The 19921-nt window shown below is 42.5% G+C and overlaps 1 protein-coding gene across 3 annotated transcripts in view; it reads right to left on the bottom strand.

The window, feature by feature from the left end:
- Positions 1-907: 907 nt before the first annotated feature.
- Positions 908-19921, bottom strand: part of slc8a3 (solute carrier family 8 member 3) — a 66774-nt gene continuing 47760 nt past the window's right edge. Inside the window, exons 4-8 of one of the 3 annotated variants that reach the window (XM_056254938.1) lie at positions 12307-12324; positions 11433-11557; positions 11240-11339; positions 10004-10276; positions 908-3418 (exon numbers count right to left, since the gene is read on the bottom strand). In XM_056254938.1, the coding sequence (XP_056110913.1) occupies positions 3042-3418; positions 10004-10276; positions 11240-11339; positions 11433-11557; positions 12307-12324 (893 nt within the window). In that variant the 3' untranslated portion in view covers positions 908-3041. The remainder of the gene's footprint in view (positions 3419-10003; positions 10277-11239; positions 11340-11432; positions 11558-12306; positions 12325-19921) is intronic. The other 2 variants (XM_056254939.1, XM_056254940.1) reach the window with 2 other exon arrangements.

Below are 19921 nucleotides of genomic sequence, written 5' to 3'. Positions count from 1 at the left end.
TCAACCATCATCCTACATGGAGGCCCACCCGCACCTTTTCATAACAGGCATCAGCAGTGTAAAGTTAATTCAAGTGTGCATGTGTGAGTGCATACTATATGTCTAAGTGTGTGTGATTTGATCCAGGCAGAGGCAGGAAGAGCAATGCAAAGTCTGAAGCACTTGAGCCCAACACCGAGTGTCCGTTGGCTGATTCAGCCGAACTGGATAATAAGGTTTACAAGACTGCTACCTCTACCAAAACCCATCTCAAAGAAACACATGCTCACATGTGCACAGATATGGTGAAGATCTACTGTAGTTTAGCTGCCCTCTGACTCAGGACACATTCAACAACACATGCTGGCAGAAAACAAGAGCTCAGTGAAAGTTGAATACTGTGTAAATACTGATATTTCTCTTCATAAGCATATTCTTTATCATGCCTTATACTGATACACAGAGCAACTTATGAGGTGTGTGAGTGGCTGTGTTCCAAAACCAAACGAGCTGCCTTGCTGTCTACTGCCTACACAGGGAACATCAAAAGACTCAACTTACAATGAATTCCAATCATGTTGAAATAATCCTTCAGAAATACAATTTAATCTAATAATAATATGCTGAATTGATACTCAAGAAACAATTCTTTAAGATTATCAATGTTCATATTTTTGTGTGAAAACCATAATACAATTTTTTTCAGGATTATTTGGTAAATAGAAAATGTAAAAGAACAGCATTTGTTTGAAATAGAAATCTTTTGTAACATATAAATGTCTTTACTGTCACTTTTGATCAATTTAACGCATCCTTGCTGAATATAAGTGTACACTTTAAAAAAAGCTGAACGGTAGTTACCCATGCATAACGAGTGAAAAAAACTTATTTTTTTAATGAAAATGAGCTTTAACAATACTTTTTGGATAATACTTTTCCCCACTTTGGATTAATATTACCTCTGAGCTCACTGCAACGCATTAAGAGGTTCTCCTAGAAGAATACAAGCAATTCTGCCTAAAACTTGGCCAAAATGAGGCATCTCAGAAGGCTGCATAATCAGTTGCATATATTAGATGATGCTGTCTATGTAGGCAGTACATGCTCATAAAATCAGTGTGTGTGGGTAAAGAAAGTGTCTGTTGTGTAGCTAAGCTCACACACTCCTGCCCTCCTGTACAAAATTAAAAGTTCAAATGCTAAAAACACAAGAGCATGAGCCTGCATGAGTCATGACTCTTGCATGGGTGAATGTTCAGTGCGATTTGTTGTGATTTCTTCAAGTGGTTCTTTTCTGTTTTTTTTTCTTTAAAGCACATTGATTATGAACAAAATTAGGAAGCACAGAGCAGGCTGAAGCAATGCCAGCAAGTACATTTGCAATTTGGATGAAGAGTTTCAGAGAAGAAACCCATTTTCAACTGCGCTCTCTCACACGCGCACACATAAACAGCTGTATATGAATGTAAACAATAAAAATGGAACACGGGTGCTGCAGGTGCTGTAATCCAAACACTGCATACAACGGATTTGGCCTGTATTTGCAATGAGGCTAGAAAAAAATACGAAACGCACATCAACATACACGCACTCACGCACACAAAATGCTCGGGTTGTGTGATGGACATATAGAGGAGGAACTGGGATGTGGCCCCCCTGTGGCCCAGAGAACCACTGCAGCTTGTGGGTGGCAGTCTAAGGTTCTGTTCTTTGGTTCTGGGCTCTTATTGGCCATCCTAAACAATTCTTTATGACATCACTTCCCCCAGATAATACAGAACCCCCACCCACATCCTTCTTTTTCAGCTCATAACAGCAAAAATAGGCACGAAAAACACTTGAGTCCATCAGATGAATTGAAGGCTGCTCTTTAAACTGATGCAGCTCTGCCTAAAATCTCTCTACGGCTTGCTGGAACTCACAAAACCCTTCTCACCAGGTTAAAGAAAATCACACAACCGTCTCGAGCTGTTTGTACCGCTCCATTCTCGCTCTTTTCTACCGAAGGCCTGTAAACATTACGAACCACATTAAAGGCCCCAATGAAACACTCAGAATCCACCGATTTCACTTCAAACACTGTTTAGATGCACACTAAAGGAGGTAAAATGGTCATGTGATTCTATATAGAGGGGCTCTCTGGGGTGAAGTGGGGGTGGGAGATCTCTTTGGGGTGCTTTATATTTGTTCGACGACACTGAAAGACTAAAATACAAACAGATAAAAAAAAAAAAACTGTTATAGCGGATGCAGTGCGCTTTCCTTCACGGTGTTATCAGAAAATACACTAGTGATTCGTTTCGATGAACGTGTAGTGGGTTCAAATGCAAAAAGGCCTCATTTTCCCTCTTTAACACTTTTTTTGTTTGTTTTTGCATTCTGTTTTCCTGCAACTCTCTGAGGCCTCTGTGATGCTCGGATAAACAACACTTGGCAAGGAAATACACAAAAGTACAGAAAATATATGGAAGCAGATTATATCCATACAGGGAGAAAATGCAGTGTTCAGCCATTGTTCATATTCGTCTCTCTTCTCCGTGTTCGGTTTTTCCGAGCCAGGACTTTGGCCAGACGGTAAAAGCTGTAAGCTCTGTGAGTTCGTACCAAACTAAACAAGGAAAAAATAAATAAAAACTTTATGGGTCCTTCAAATGTCACTCAATAACAGATTTCATGTAGTTATATATTTTCATTTTTCTGTTGAAATATTACTTCTAATCCTGGAAGCAGATTTGAAAATAGTCCTTTGAATCCTTTAATTCTTTTTGTTATTTTTTGTGTCTTTTTTTCCCAAAATACTTCATTAGAAAAAAGTCGTTCTCAGCAGGTGTTGAGAAAAATATAGACTGTGAAAAGCTCAGACTCCAGGTTAAGACTGTCCCACCCCTCAGAGAGATGCCTCACACTCTTCATCTTCAGCACAAAGGCATCTGAAGAATGAATGTCCTCTTCAAATCCACACCTGCTTCAAACTTTAGCGACCTTTCCGAATCAATCCTTAGCTCTTCCTCGCATCTATCTCTCCTCAACTCCGACCCCCACCCCACCCCAATCACTTCTCTTCAGAAGCCCTGTATATGACAGTAAGCCTCGAGACTGGAGAAAAGGATGTAGAGAAACCAGAGACTGAAGAAAAAGAGTGTCGTGAGGATGCGCTGTGCGCGCGGGCCGCCCAGCTCTCCACCGATGTGAGGCCTGCGGCGGTACAGCAGGACGCCCACCGCCAGGAAGGCAAAGATGGTGAAGAGAGTGACAGAAAATGCCAGGGAACCTGCTGGCACCTCAAACGCACGGCCCTGCATGTGCCAGTAGATGGCGGCCACTGACCACGCAACACCGATTCCCAGGAAAACGTTCACGGCGTTGCTACCGGTCACGTTACCGATAGATGCGTCCGCGTAACTGTCCTGCACCGCTGAAACTTTACTGGCAAAGGTGTCTGAGGAGAAAAGAAAGATGCTGATGTAGATGCTTTCATTAAAAAAGTATAATGCTCTATGATTACTATGCATTAAAATTAGTAGGAATCAGATTGTGTACTGATTTGATGAGATAAAGTAGTTAATTGAACTTTAAAAACATACTTTATCAAAACTTCCTCCCCGATCCAAAGAGTATTTATTAAAACTGAGCAGCAAAATGTACTTTTCTGACGTCAGACAGTTCACCTCATTAAATGCAAGGGTCCGATAGAGAAACTGGTCATTAAAATCCAAATCATGTCTGATTTTGGCACAAAAAAAAACTTTAATAACTGTAAGTGAACCTCAGGGAAAATAATAAAATAATAACAATATACACTAAGTTCAAAAGATTGGGGTCGGAAAGATGTTTTAATGTTTTTGAAAGAAGTCTCTTATGCTCACCAAGGCTGCATTTATTTGATCAAAAATACAGTAAAAACAGTAATATTGTGAAACATTATTACAATTTAGAACTACTGTTCCCTTTCAAGGGAACGAGACGCTGCGTCAAACGCTGTGGGAACGCCCCTGCGTGAATGCGTCATGAAGCACGTATGGAATCAGTCCAATGGAGAGACGGAACGTCATAAGCGGGTGACGTCATCGACCAGGAAACTATAAAGCAATCCAAAATCACAATCGCGTCAGCTTCTGTGCCTTCAGCAAGCGCTATGTGTGAATTTATCCAAGTGTTTTTGTCTGTCCTTAGTTCTCACTAGGCAGGTGTTTTCTCACATATATTTCATATAAAAAACCGATATATATATATATATATATATATATATATATATATATATATATATATATATATATAATGAATGAATGAATGAATGAATGAATGAATGAGGCATTTATATAGCGCTTTCATATGTACTACTGTACACCCAAAGCGCTTTACAATCATATCAGGGGGTCTCTCCTCAACCAGCACCAGTGTGTGGCGAGCGAGCAACTCTATAGGAAGTGTGTTCCTCCCTGCTCGCGTTATCTCACGAGTGTGGATACACACGAACTATGTGTTGTTTGTTTGGGAGTGCAGCATGCCCAGTCAGCTCTCGAGGGGGGGCTGATTGTGAGCATTGCGAGCGTTTTCCTCTAAGAACGCTCCGCTCCCGCCAATCACTCTTCGAGGAGAGTGGTTCGGTTCTCGCTCCTCGCTGCTCGGGTCCCGCTTCTGTCAAAGCAGAGAGGCGGCGTTTGTCGTGGGGTTCGCAAATGGATCTGACAGAGGGGCTTGAGACGGGCTCTGCCTTATCTCAGCCTTCACCTGTCAGATCCAGTGCCTCAGTTCAGGGTCAGGAAGCCCGCGCTGTGGTTTCTTCCCCGCAGGCTGAGGCCCCAATACTGCAGCTATCCATTCTGAGGAGCTGGATGTTGTTAGTATTGAGACAGGGGATACTGAGGACTCGTCACTTCAGTCCCCTGAACAGGAGGAGCTTATGGAGGTGCTTACTCGTGCTGTTTTTAAGTTAAGCATTGAGTGGCCGACAGTTAGACAGGAGGCTAAGTCTAAAAGTAAACTGGATGAAAGATTTTTGCCTTCCCGTGTGCAACCTCCACGTCGGTGCCTACCGTTTTTTCCAGACCTCCACACTGAGGTGTCGAAGTCCTGGAAAAAGCCGGTTTCATATCGCATTTTTAGCCCCCAAACGTCCACCTATTCTAATATTGCGGGGGCTAAAATGCATGGTTATGGGACGATACCTAAGGCAGAAGAGACGCTTGCGAGCCATCTCTCTGCTGAATCGGCATCGTCCTTTAAGGCACCGGCTTTACCCTCCAAGCCTCTAAGAAATACCTCGGCTTTGGTGGGTAAAGCATACTCGGCGGCGGGTCAGGCCGCGGCATGCCTGCACACAATGTCTATTCCGCAGGCATACCAGGCCGACCTATTAAAGGATGTGAGTGAGAGTGAGGAGGTCGGCACTGACGTAGTTCGAGAACTGCGCCAACCAAGGAGTCGGCCAAGCTAATGGGCCGTACTATGGCAGCCCTGGTGGCCGCAGAAAGACATCTCTGGCTGAACCTCTAAGGTATGAAGGAGAGAGAGAAAGCCTTCCTTCTGGACGCCCCTTTATCTCCTTCTGGCCTATTCGGGGACTCAGTCAACACAGTCATCGATAGGTTCCAAGAAGAAAAGAAGCAGGCAGCGGCGTTCCAGAAATACCTGCCACTCAAAATTGGGCGAGAGCAGTCCCGACAGTCGAGTAGCGCCTCACACCGGGCGCAGCAAAAGTAGAGTGTCACGTCTCGGGCCCCCCCTGCAAAACAGTCTTCTGGTGGTAAAACTGATCTGAGGACAGTTATTATGGGCAAGAAGGCTTCGTCTAAGAAGAAGTCCTGACGCCACAGGCAGGATGCTGAGGGTAGGCCCCACCGCGAGAGAAAGGAGTTCACCGCATTACACGGTGCCCATTCTCTCTCGGTGCCCTCAGGGGCCCGTTCTACCAACCCAGCCTTTATGCCGGGGCGTAGACGGTCCCAGCGAGCGTTTTCCCGAGGGGCGCTCGCTCCCTCTGAGGAGGGGTCCGGAGCAGTTAAACCAGTTGTTCCCTGCCGGTGCGCCGGTACAGGGCGCTGTGTTTGCTGCTCAAAATATTCCAGAGGCCAGTCTCGAGAGGCTGGTACCCGTAGTAGATTTTCTGGCGGAGTGGAAAAGTCTTCCAAGAGTATCTCAGTGGGTCCTGCAATCGATAGAAAAAGGCTATGCCATTCAGTTCTGATCTCTTCCACCTCGATTCAGAGGGGTCCTGCCCACCGTGGTGGGCCCCGAGCAGACTCTGGTAATGGAACAGGAGGTGAAAACGATCATGCAAAAGGAGGCTATGTTTCTCCTCCCAGCAGGGAATCAGGTTATTACAGCCTATATTTCATCGTTCCAAAGAAGGATGGGGGGTTGCGTCCAATTTTAGATCTGCATCTGTTAAATCGCTCAGTAGGGAAGCTCAATTTCAAGATGCTCACTCTCAAGCAGATCGTGTCACAAATCAGATCCTAGGACTGGTTTGTCACGATAGATCTAAAGGACGCGTACTTCCACATTTCCATCCTTCCGCAACACAGGAAGTCCCTGAGGTTCGCTTTTGGGGGCGAACCGTACCAATATCGTGTCCTTGTGTTCGGTCTAGCTTTATCACCCCGCACATTCACGAAATGCATGGACGCAGCACTAGTTCCACTGCGGCTCCAGGGTATTCGCATTCTAAACTATATCGACGATTGGTTGATTCTAGCTCAATCGGAGCAGCAAGCGGTGTTCGGCATCAACACCTGTGTTCGGCATCAAGATGTCGTTCTCGCTCACATCAAGAAGTTGGGGTTGAGGCTGAATGCCAAGAAAGGTGTGCTATCTCCATCACAGAGGACACTTTTCTGGGGGTTATATGGGATTCAGTAACGATGCGGGCACGTTTGTCTCCTGCCCGCATCGCCTCGATTCTCTCAGCCGTGAAACAAGTGAAGCTAGGCCAGTTGCTCACTGTAAAGCAGTTTCAGAGACTGTTGGGTCTCATGGCTGCAGCGTCCAACGTTATACCTTGTGGCCTGCTGTACATGAGACCGTTACAGTGGTGGTTCAGGACCAAGGGGTTCTCCCCGAGGGGAAACCCGCTCCGTACGATCAAAGTCACGCAGCGTTGCCTCCGTGCTCTGGTCATGTGGAAAGAACCTTGGTTCCTGTCCCAAGGACCTGTGTTGAGAGCTCTTTGTTGTCATGTAACGCTAACGACAGATGCTTCCCTCACAGGTTGGGGGGTGATCATGAGTGGTCGTCCAGCCCAGGGTCTGTGGCAGGACCATCATCTATCATGGCATATAAATTGTCTAGAAATGTTTGTCATATAAATTGTCTAGAACTTCCTCCCAGACCTGAGAGGCCATCATGTTCTTGTCCGGTTGGACAACACATCGGTGGTCTCCTACATAAACCATCAGGGGGGTCTGCGTTCGCGCCCGTTATACAAGCTGGCTCGCCAGATCCTTCTATGGTCCCAGGGGAAGCTTCTTTCATTGAGGGCGATTTATATCCCAGGGTATTTAAATCAGGGGGCAGACATCCTGTCGAGGCATGGACCAAGGCCGGGGGAATGGACACTCCACCCCAAGGTGGTGGAGCTCCTTTGGAAGCATTTCGGTCATGCCGAGGTAGACCTGTTTGCGTCCAGGGAGACATCACACTGTCCACTGTGGTTCTCTCTCAGCCATCCAGCCCCTCTGGGGTTGGACGCTATGGTACAGGTGTGGCCGAGGTCACGTCTGTACGCATTTCCCCCGATTGCTCTGCTCCCAGGAGTTCTGGAGAGGGTTCGCCGGGATGGGGTCAGTCTATTGTTGGTAGCCCCGTTCTGGCCGGCCCGAGTATGGTTTGCGGACCTAGTGTCTCTCCTCGACGGCTCTCCTCTGGAGATTCCGATCAGGAGGGACCTTCTCTCTCAGGCGAGAGGGTCGATCCTTCACCCCCGCCCAGAACTGTGGAAACTGTGGGCTTGGCCTCTGAAGGGGCCCAGCTCATAAATGCAGGTCTCTAAACCGAGGTTGTTGAGACCATCCTCCACTCCAGAGGTCCGTCCACGAGGAAGTTATATGCCTTGAAGTGGAAATTATTCACTTCTTGGTGTGGAGATCACCAGCTGGACCCAGTTAACTGCCCAGTGGGTGCAGTGCTGGAGTTCCTGCAGGAGCGTTTCTCCACAGGGCCATCCCCCTCCACACTAAAGGTGTACGTGGCGGCACTAGCTGCTTACCACGTCCCTTTGAGTGGAGTCTCTTTGGGGAGACACCCACTTATAACACGTTTTCTTCGTGGTACTTTGAGGCTGAGGCCAGCAGTTCCCACGAGGGTATCGACCTGGGATTTGGCCGTCGTATTAGAAGGTCTCTCCCTAGCTCCTTTCGAGCCTATTGAAGAGATTTCTGATAAGTTCATCACTCTAAAAACTATCTTTCTCCTTGCTATCTCATCTCTTAAAAGAATTGGAGATATTCAAGCACTCTCGGTTGCTCCCTCGTGCCTGGAATTTTCGCCTGGTATGGTGAAGGCCTTTCTCCATCCTAGGTCAGGTTATGTTCCTAAAGATCCTACTAATGTTGCTAGACCTATAGTTCTGCAGGCTTTCTGTCCTCCTCCCTTTATGTCGTCAGACCAGGAGAAACTTAATTTACTCTGCCCTGTGAGGGCTCTAGATGCTTATGTCCGCAGAGCTGCCCTGTGAAGGAGATCTGTACAACTGTTCATTTGTTTCAGGCCACCCAAGAAGGGGTGTCCTGCATCTAAACAGAGGATGAGCAAGTGGGTGGTTGAGGCCAACTCACTTGCCTACGAGTCGGCTAGTCAGGCTTCACCTATGGCTGTACGAGCTCACTCTACTAGGAGTATGGCTGCTTCCAAAGCTCTATTGTCAGGAGTTTCCCTTCATGATGTTTGTGATGCGGCAGGCTGGTCCTCACCGCACACATTCGTTAGGTTTTATGACCTGGACTTCAGCTCTATTCCTGGGGCTCAGGTGCTTTCGTCTGAATGTGCGCCTTGACTTGACATGGATGGAAACTTGGTCTTATGGCGACGTGGGTATTAGCGTTCCCACAGCGTTTGACGCAGCTCGAGTTCCCTTGAAAGGGAACGTCTCGGTTACGTATGTAACCCTAGTTCCCTGAATAGGGAACGAGATGCTGCGTCATTCCGCCATACTCCCGGCATGCCCGTGATCGACTTGCTTCAGTCTATCAGAAGCTGATGCGGTTGTGATTTTGGGGTGCTTTATAGTTTCCTGGTCAATGACGTCACCCGCCTATGACGTTCCATCTCTCTATTGGACTGATTCCATACGTGCTTCATGACGCACTAACGCAGGGGCGTTCCCACAGCGTTTGACACAGCGTCTCGTTCCCTATTCAGGGAACTAGGGTTACATACGTAACCGAGACGTTTTCTATTTGCATAAATGTGATGGAAAATCATTCAGCATCAGCACCTGTCTTCAATGTCACATGATCCAGTGTTATTTTAATATCACTGAGATACTATTATAGATTTTATTAATATTTTGAATTGGTGAATCAGTTAATATTTTGATATTTCTATTTCTTTTTCATTTTAGTTAATTTTTTTGTAATTTTGTTGTTTTTGTCATTTTTAATAGTTTTTTTTTTTTTTATATATTTCTATATAGTTTGATTTCAGTATTCAGTTATTTTAGTACATCAAATTAAACAAAAATGTTTTTTCATGGTTTTAGTTTCAGTTAATGTTTTAGGTGAATATAATAACCCTGTCATGATCCTTCACAAATCATTCTAATATGCTGATTTGCTGTTTAAGAAACGTTTTTTTATTATTATTAATGTTGAAAACAGTTATACTTTTGTTTATTTCAGGATTTTTTTTATGGAATCTTTACTGTCACTTTTTTGTGCCCTTGCGAAATTAAAGTATTTCTTTAAATACTTTTAATTTTACTGAACCCACACTTTTCAAAGGTAGTGTATATGAAATCAGCTCTTTACCACTGTATTTATAACAACAATGTATCATGTGGGCAATTAAAAAAAACTCACAAACTCACCAGGGACGGATGTTCCCAGGGCTACAAACACCACAGCAGTGACTGAGTCTTTCAGGCCAATGGTGCAGCCGAAGTGACTGGCCAGGTCACCAATCACAGCTGTCAAAAGACCGATGATCACTATAGAAACAATGAAACACGCCCACCCGTTCCAGTATTCCGTGGGCGGGACGCAGGCAAACAGAACCTTCCAGAACACCGTCAGGAAGTGCATGACATAGTCAAAACAAGACGGCAGACGTTCTTCTCCCCCCTCGTCCTCATCCTCATCTCCTGAGATAAAGACAGAAAGACAGAAAGGAAAAAGAAAGAAAGGAAAGCAGAATTGGGGTAGGGAAAAATAAGAAAATGAAAAATGTTAGTATTGTTGTCACCCACATTACACATCTTCCATACCTGACCAAAGCGCTCTCTTTGACATCATGGTGATTTGATAGTCACAGTAATTGAAGGCTAGATACTGTGACAGCAGTGTTTCTATTTCAACACAGGGTCATAAAAGACTAATATGTAGAATTCATTTTAGGAGTAAATCTGTGGGGATGAATTTAAACATGGTAAAACATATCAAACCAAGCTGATAATGCTACACTTTTATTTGTAGCTGAAATCCTTATTAAATTAGCCAAATGTTTAGTAAATGAACAAGGGTAGAGGGATCAGTGGAACCGTGTAGGAGTATTGTGGGCACACTTTTCACGTGGGCCTGGGCAAGGTAATATGTCACAAAAGAGATGAGTGTATATTTATATATTAACTGAGATGTAAAAAATTTGGACCCACACAAAATAAGAGTTTTGTTGCTTTTGGTACATATCTTTCAGACTGTCTTCAAAAGTTAGATTTTTTGATGTTTTGAGCATTATCTTATGCTCACAAGTGCTGCATTTATTCGATCAAAAAATATAGTAAAAACAGTATTAATGTGAAATATTATTACTATTTAAAATAACTGTTTTCTATTTTAATATGTTTTAAAATGTAATTTATTCCTGTGATGCAAAGCTGAATTTTCAGCATCATTACTCCAGTCTTCAGTATCACATGATCTTTTAGGCCCTGTTTACACCTGGTGTTAAGATGCGTTTTGGTCAATCGGATCACAAGTGAACAACGCTAAATACAGGTGTAAACGGGGTCTAAAACGTTTTGAGCTTGTTCACTTTGACCACTGCTAGTGGTAGTTTGAAAACGCATTCGACCCTCAGATTGTTTCGTTTCAGTGTTGATAATCACCTGCACTGACAGTAATGGCCTCCATGAATTGTTCTCTCCAGGAGTTTGTTCCCACGACCAGAGCCAGGTTAGTCTTCTTAATCAGCTTATCTACTGTATTCTACAGCAAAAACACAACAACCACAAAACATAATAAAAATTCTTCCATAGTACAAAAGACGGCTAGTCTCCTGAATTCTGCATGTGTGTGTACCTTAAACTCGTACGACTCCTCAATGATAATCTCTATTTTTGCATGCTCGCCCAATACAGGCTTCCCCATCTCTGCTATTCTTCTGGCTTCCTCTTCCTCTGATGACATCTTCCTCTCTGCAATATCTACAAGAGATTAAGAGACAGAGAGAAACTTTCGTGTTGGATTGTGTCATATATTAGTACATAAAATACACACAGTAGTAAAGACTTTCAGAAAATTTCAGTAAGAGTGTTCAGAAAAAAAGGGAAAAAAAATCACATGCACTCCGTAATTCATAGACTATTGATTAATGTTCATTGTGCATTTAGACTGCGCTAAATTCATGTGCGTATTTAGAGTCAACGGGGCTCATTCAGGAAACACAAGCACAACAAATTTGTGTAAAACGTTCATAAAGTCATTCTTACGTAACTTGTCGCACTGAATCGAATGTGACTACTTACGTAACACTGCTTTTACCATCAATTTATGCAGAAATTGGTTCTACTTTTGTTTTATGAATGAGGCCGACTGTCACTATAGTTTCTCTCATTAGAAAGACTACACATGCAAACACACACACAGCAGATTAACAGCCAAACTTTGACTGAAACAAGTGTGAGCTGTGCTGTTGAACTGAGTGATTCAGAAGGACAACAGCACAACATCCACACACACACACCACAAATACACAAAAAAGCCTCAAAGTTAAGATGAACTTTCAAAACCCCCTGCAACCCAAAGCTTATCTTCTCGTGCACGTGTTGTAACACACACAAACCTGGAGACACACGTGTGTGTTCATCCAGAGTGAGGCAGACGAGACCACAATTACTGCAGATGGCCTCATCTTGCCTCACACACACACTGTACATACACAACTCAAACTTACCATCAGCTAATAACAGAGCTGTGTGTGGAGAAAAGAGAAAGGGAGGGGTGGAATGACATGAAGAACAAATTAGACAGATAATGGTGGAGGGAAATGCAGTGAGATGTAGGATAGGATTTATTTACTCCGATAAACATGAATAAAAATATTCGCAGCCGCTGGCGTTACATCACCCTGCCCAGAATGTCCGAGCCGGACAGGTGCGACAGGTGTGACCGGGCAGATGTGATCAGATGTGATAGTGTGGGCTGATCCAGAGAGCCGGAGCGGGTGGTTGCTCCTGGCAACGGGAGTGTCGTAGTAGCATTTGAGATGTAGCGACAGAACAAAGAGGTGCTAAAGCTATGCTGATTATTCACACACGTTTGCTTTTCTATCGTGATCCGGATTTTCCATTGGCTACAATTGCTTTGATACTGACTTAAGGATATTGTCTGTCCTCTAACCCTCAGAAAAACCTTTTAGCATTTTTATATTTAAATGTAAATATTTTTTTGGTAACACTTAAAGAGATAGTTGACCCAAAAATGAAAATGATGTCATCCTTTATTTACCCTCATGTTGTTCCTAACTTGTATGACTTTCTTTCTTTTTTTCTGTGTAATTTAAAAGAATATATTATACCATGAAAGTCATTGGGGTCCAACAATAAGCAGAGGCTCCATGATTTGTCCAGATGTTAGTGATTTTTGTGATTGATTGTAATGTTTGTGATAAGGATTAAGGATGAGGTTTTTAAAAATATATTTTACTCAGTTTCTACCCAAAATATTTACAGCTTGGCATAATTAGAATGTATATTCATTCTAAAAATGCCTATTTTACGATTTGATTAATATACATATTTCAGGTCTAAAAGTCACACTTTTAAAATTAGGATACCTTATATATTGAGTTTGTTTTTCAAGACAGCAGGTACCTTATGGGGTGAATTAAAGTAAGAAATATATACACTGTTTAATAGTTTTATTTTATTTTCAATCATTTTAAAGGGTTAGTTCAACCAAAAATTCTGTCATTAATTACAGACCCTCATGTCGTTCCAAACCCGTAAGACTTTCGTTCATCTTCAGAACACAAATGAAGATCTTTTTGATGAAATCCGAGAGCTTTCTATCCCTCCATTGACAGCCTACGCAAATACTACTTTCAAGCCCCAGAAAGGTAGTAAAGAAATAATTAAAGTAACCCATGTGACTCCAGTGGTTAAACCTCAGTTTTATGAAGCGACCAATTTATTTACAAAATATTAATTTCAACACGCGTTCATGAGAGTACAACGGCACATGCTGTCAATGGAGAGACAGAAAGCTTTCAGATTTCATCAAAAACATCTTAACTTGTTTGGAACGACAAGAGGGTGAGTAATTACTGACAGAACTAACCCTTTAAGTCATTAAGGCTTCTTTGGAAGTTTGCTAAGGGATTACTGGACTAAATTAAATTTTCATTTTTGAATGAACTTTCAAGGTTCCATTTGTTTATTCGTTTGGTATCCTGAATTAACAACAAGGATTTTTTACAACACTTATTAATCTAGTACCCTGACCCACACACATTTACACAAATATGAGCACCAACTACAGGAATCAATGTCTTTGTCTCTCCATTACTCCATTTTTTTCTTTCTGTCTGTATAATGACTTTAATAGTTCTGTAATCAGTGCTGTAATTTTCTGTTGCTGAGGATGAATGAGATGGCGAACAAACAAGCTTTGATTAAGTGTGTGTGTAGGTGTGTGTGCTGAGATGAAAATATCGACCCATAATGAGAAGCTGGATGTGTAAATAAGCCCATCATTTATACTCGAATGTGTCGGTGAAAGGGGTGGGGGGTAGGGTGTCTTGATGCACATTATTAGTAACCAGTAATTTGTGTAGCATTGTCAGCTCTAGGCTTTTCAGCATGTCTGTTTCATGACAGCACACACAGATGTGTCAAACACACAAAGGAATTCGTTTAATCTATTCATCACTTTCTCTCACTGTTCTTTCTTGGAAGCTTCGATTCAACAGTTCAGTGCAAATCTATTGCACATCAGCGCTAGCAACAGCTGATGGTACCTTAGCAACAGATACCAGACTCCAGGCTCTTTCCGCCCTACGTTCTGTGAGGTAATGGGATCGTGGGATGTAGGTGTCGATATTCAGGCGAAAACTCCCCTGTCGTTGGCTCATTCACAGCAATTCCCCCATCACACACGTGAATGCAGAGATAGCAACACAAACACACACACACTGAGGTGATACTGGAAATTCTGTGATAAAATGATTCCCTTCTGATGATCTTCTCTTTAAACATCCTCATATGGGACATGTGGCTGGGGGGTTGCAGGTTCGGGCTCCACAGGATATTAATCACACACAGATACAGCATAATAGATAGTCTGCTGGATCTCCTGTCACACCTCTCTCTCTCCTCTGCTGTATCACCTCATTTCTCTTTCCTCATGTGTCTGTCATTCGCTCCTCACCAGCCTCGCCCCTTTTACTGTCTTCGCCTGTCTCACTGCTCGCTTGTCTTACACCTCTTCTGTCTGTCCTTTTCTCCTTAGTTTTATCACAATCTCTTGACTGACTGTCTTTCACACCAGTCTCACCGCTCAGCTGTCTTTATCACCTGTCAAAGCCCTGGTGTTAATGCTGTATGAATGACTAACAAAAATAACAAACGGTTATTGGTTTGTTTCGTCCTTGGGGTATATGTTTGTATTGTCGATAAAGATGAGAAATGGGGATCGTGACGATAATTAAATCATTTTAATTAAAACATGTTGACAAAAGAAAAAACAAGAAAACTCTCTCTCTCTCTCTCTCTCTCTCTCTCATATATACATATATATATATATATATATATATACATACACAGTATATCACAAAAGTGAGTACACCCCTCACATTTCAGCAAACATTTTAGTATATCTTCTCAAGGGACAATACTATAGAAATGAAACTTGGATATATTTTAGAGTAGTCAATGTGCTGCTTGTATAGCAGTATATATTTCCTGCCCTTTAAACATAACTCAACACACAGCCATTATTTTCAAAATAGCTGGCAACAAAAGTGACTACACCCTAAGTGAACATGTCAAAACTGTCCAAAGTGTCAATATGTTGTGTGAGCTCCATTGTTATCTAGCACTGCCTTAATCCTCCTGGGCATGGGATTCACCAGAGCTGCACAGGTTGTTGCTGGGATCCTCTTCCACATAATGACATCATGGAGCTGCTGGATGTTGGACGTCCCACAGGTGCTCAACAGGGTTCAGGTCTGGAGACATACTTGGCCACTCCATCACCTTCACCTTCACCTTCCTCAGCAAGGCAGTTGTAATCTTGGCGGTGTGTTTGCGGTCGTTATCATGCCGTTCGGCCCAGTTTCTGAAGGAAGGGCATCATGTTCTGCTTCAGAATGTCACAGTACATGTTGGAATCCATGTTTCCCTCAATGAAGCGCAGCTCCCCAGTACCAGCGGCACTCATGCAGCCCCAGACCATGATGCTACCACCACCATGCTTGACTGTAGGCAAGACACAATGTTCTTGGTACTCCTTACCAGGGCTTCGGCACACATGCTGGACACCATCTGAGCCAAACACGTTTATCTTAGTCTCATCAGACCACAGGACATGGTTCCAGTAATTCATGCTCTTGGACAGGTTGCTTTCAGAAAACTGTTTGCGGGCTTTCTTGTGAGCCAGCTTCAGAAGAGACTTCCTTCAGGGACGACGGCCATGCAAACCGACTTGTTGCAGTGTGTGGCGTATGGTCTGAGCACTGACAAGCTGACCTTCCGCTTCTGCAACCTCTAAAGCAATGCTGGCACGATCATGCGTCTCCATAATGACATCATGGAGCTGCTGGATGTTGGACACATGGCGCTTCTCCACCTTCCGCTTGAGGATGCCCCACAGGTGCTTCCTTTGTGTACAGCAGAACAAAGAAATGTATACAGGTTGTGCAATTTCTATAGCATTGCCGCCTCCTCATGGGTGTTTAATATTTTTTTACTTTTCAGTGCGAGTTAAATCTCTTTTTTGGCCCATATTACCTGTAAAAAAAAAAACCTGCTTAATAATTATGCACATCTGAATATAAGGCGATTCTCACTTCCAGCCCTTGTTAACTTTTATATATTACTTATAAAATGATTGTATACAAAATTAATAGTAGTTATTAAGATTGATGTAGTTTGGAATTGGTAAAATGTGTTTGAAAAAAAATTTAAGATCAGAATATCGACTTGCCTAATAATTATACACATACTGTATGTGTGAATATATATATATATCACAGACAATAATGTGAACTGCTTATAAATTCATAGTTCTCAAGTTTTTGTTAACTTAAATGTACTAAATGTTTTGCAATAATTTTGAAAAATAAACAAAAATGAATAAATATGACGTCAAAATGTTGATTAAATTTATAGGATATTTGTTTGTTTTCTTTGACAAAAACAACGAATAAAATTCATCATCACTCACCTGCCTCTCTCTATCTGTCTCCAGTCTCACGGTTTTCCTGCAGTCTCACCCTTTTTTCATAACTGACTCTACCTCCATATTTTATATATATCCAGTTGGTGAATTAGAGGGTTCAATGGCAAAGAAAGCATCCAGTATTTCGATGTATAAAGCTGAGAATGTTTCTTTAGATCCCTCAACATATTTTGCAGCGACAGCACAGGATCAGCAGTTCTAAAGTCATGTTTTGATGTAGGACAAGTGATGTGTCTCCTATTACAGGTTCAGTTTCAAAAACAAATGCAATCCATTTGATACAATCTTTTATCTATCTACATAGAAGACAAAAAAAAAAACTCGCGTTACTGAATCGACACAGCGAAACAAAATTATACGAGTTTGTAAAGGCATGAATGTGAATAATTAAAAACAGAATTTTCGTTTTCCGGTGAACAATTCCATCAATCTTACTCGCTCACTGAATTATTAGAATTGTTCATCATTAAGGAACCAGAATTTCATTTGGAGGAAATAGAATCAGAACCACAATCGGTAAATTACAAACAGCACAATATAACTACTACAATTAACAGAATGCAGTTTCCAATAGAAACAAGATTGTTAAAAAAAAAAAAACTCATTATTGGTTGACAAAACAAAATATAGTCATGAATGCGCATATATCTGATCTGAGGAACTTTTTTTCTGGGTTTCTCTGTACATCAAAATTAAATCTTATCCAAGTTCATGTTGGCATGAAAATAAAGAAATATCAAATGAATAATTAATAAACTGCTTGTTTACAAGCACACAAGTGAGGAGACAAGCCAACATGTTGTTTTTATGGGCTTAGGTAATTTAATAAGTAGGTTGTTTAATATTGTCCAGGCGAGATGAGAGCTCAAACAGAGAGGACCAGCTGTTCTTCATCTCTCATTCTTTCTGAAGGGTATAATACTGGGACAAGGACACATGCATACATGCAAACACACACACACACACTTTACCGCAGTGCTGCGGTGTGGGTGCTGGTAGCATTGACCACGTCTGCCTGATTTATGGAGAGGTATTGAGAGACTTGACTACTTGGTGCGTGTGTGGGTGTGTGTGTGTGTGTGTTCCTTTCTCACACTCTTTGAGATCCTGCACTGGCATTTAAGGTCAATGTTTACTGAAACTCCAAAGGAGTCAGTGAAAAAGCAGCACTGCTTGCTAATCCTTCAGATAGTTTCCTAAACAACAGTCTTAAAGGGATAGTTCACTTTGAAATTAATTTTTGATGTTTTAGTTTACCTCAAGGGCATCCAAGATGTAGGTGTCTTTGTTTCCGCAGTAGTTTCAATTATGATATTTTTAGGTCAAACCGTTCTTGTCTGTCAGTCATATAATGCAGGTCTATGGTCACCACCTCAAAGAGCATAAACAGAGAAGTCCAATTTAAACATGATTTAATGACTCGTAAATGTAACTACACACTGATGGCCTAAGACACGAAACGAGCGGTTTGTGTGAGAAAACGAACAGTATTTATATAGTTTTTACCTCTTGTAACCACAGCCACCTCCAAGTGATCTGAGGGCGCGGGCGCTTCGGTCTGTGTTTACAAGAGGTAAAAACGATATAAATACTGTTCGTTTTCTCACACAAACCGCTCGTTTCATGTCTTAGGCCATCAATGTGTACTTACATTTACGAGTCATTAAATCATGTTTAATTTGGACTTCTCTGTGCATGCTCTTTGAGGTGGTGACCATAGAGCTGCTTTATGGCTCTTTTCCACTGCTGGTACAGATCGGTACGGCTCAGTACGGTGCGGCTCGGCGCGACACGGTTGGCTCGCTTCGCTTTTCCACTGCTGGTACGACTCGGCTCGCTTTAGCTCGGTTTGCTTTTCCACTGCAGTTAGTACCGCTTCAAAGTGGGTGGGATTATAGTCGGACCGTTATAGTTTATCCGCTCCTCGGCAACCAACGAGACGAACGTCTGCACTTCGTCCACTGACCACGATTCAGCCATTTCTTTTTTATGGAAGTTTTCTTTCTTTCTTTTTTCTTCAAGCAAGTCAAGCAAGTAGTTTTAAAACAGGTGCTACAGCGGTGGCTGTTGTCTACTGGCTATTTAAATCGAGTGGGTTTAGTGTCTCGTGTCGCAAATACAATGACGCTGATAGTGACGATTCTGTCTCTCTGACCAATCAGTGATCTGTAGTGTTTTCACGTCACATTTAGTATCGGTACGGTACGCTTGGAACCTCAACAGAGCAGGTACCATTTAAAGCGAGCCGAAGCGAGCCGTACCGTACCGTACCATGCAGTGGAAATGCGCCATAAGTGAGCTGTACCGAACCGAGCCGTACTGTACCATGCAGTGGAAAAGCGCCAAAGCGTGCCGTACCGAACCGAACCGTACCGTTCCATGCAGTGGAAAAGCGCCATTATATGACTGACAGACAAGAACGGTTTGACCTAAAAATATCAAAATTGAAACTACTGCGGAAACAAAGACACCTACATATTGGATGCCCTTGAGGTAAGCTAAAACATATCAAAAATTTATTTCAAAGTGAACTATCCCTTTAAGGCATTTTTGAAACTATAGACCTTATGCAGCCACGCCCCTTTTCCGCGCTGAGCTCATTGTCTTTTGACTTCCGGTCTGTATTTTCACAGCGATCTTGCGTAGTTATGAATGAACGGCTCGTTAAAAAAATTCCCAAGTTCCATTTGTTAAGACATATGCTTTACAATGCTTATCATAAACATTACAATGCTCATGATAACTTTCGTTAACTCTACAATAAGTAAATCAACTTAACCAGCTAATTACTCCCGGACAGCGATGCCATAGAAATATACTCAGCGACCGCAAAAACGGAAGTTCAAAGACAATATTCTAAAGATGGCAGCGCCCTCGTTTCTCTGGTGCATAAGGTCTATATAAAAACTGAAAGACAGGAACGTAGCCATTTTTAAAGCATCACAAAAATGTCATCACAACATTTCTCGTGTGAGTCGGAGATTAGTCAGTTTGAGAACTGCGCCCTGTGGGTCTTCATTGGATTCATGCGCTTTGAGTAAAATTCCCTTTTAGGCAAGTCAGTCCACTTGGCGGCCATCTTGGCCATGCCCCTAGGTAGATATTTTATA

The sequence above is a fragment of the Rhinichthys klamathensis genome, unplaced genomic scaffold (assembly GCF_029890125.1).
Source record: "Rhinichthys klamathensis goyatoka isolate OS25496 unplaced genomic scaffold, OSU_Roscu_1.1 h1tg000115l_1, whole genome shotgun sequence".
Taxonomy (NCBI): domain Eukaryota; kingdom Metazoa; phylum Chordata; class Actinopteri; order Cypriniformes; family Leuciscidae; genus Rhinichthys; species Rhinichthys klamathensis.
This window is presented reverse-complemented; position numbering and strand designations above follow the sequence as displayed.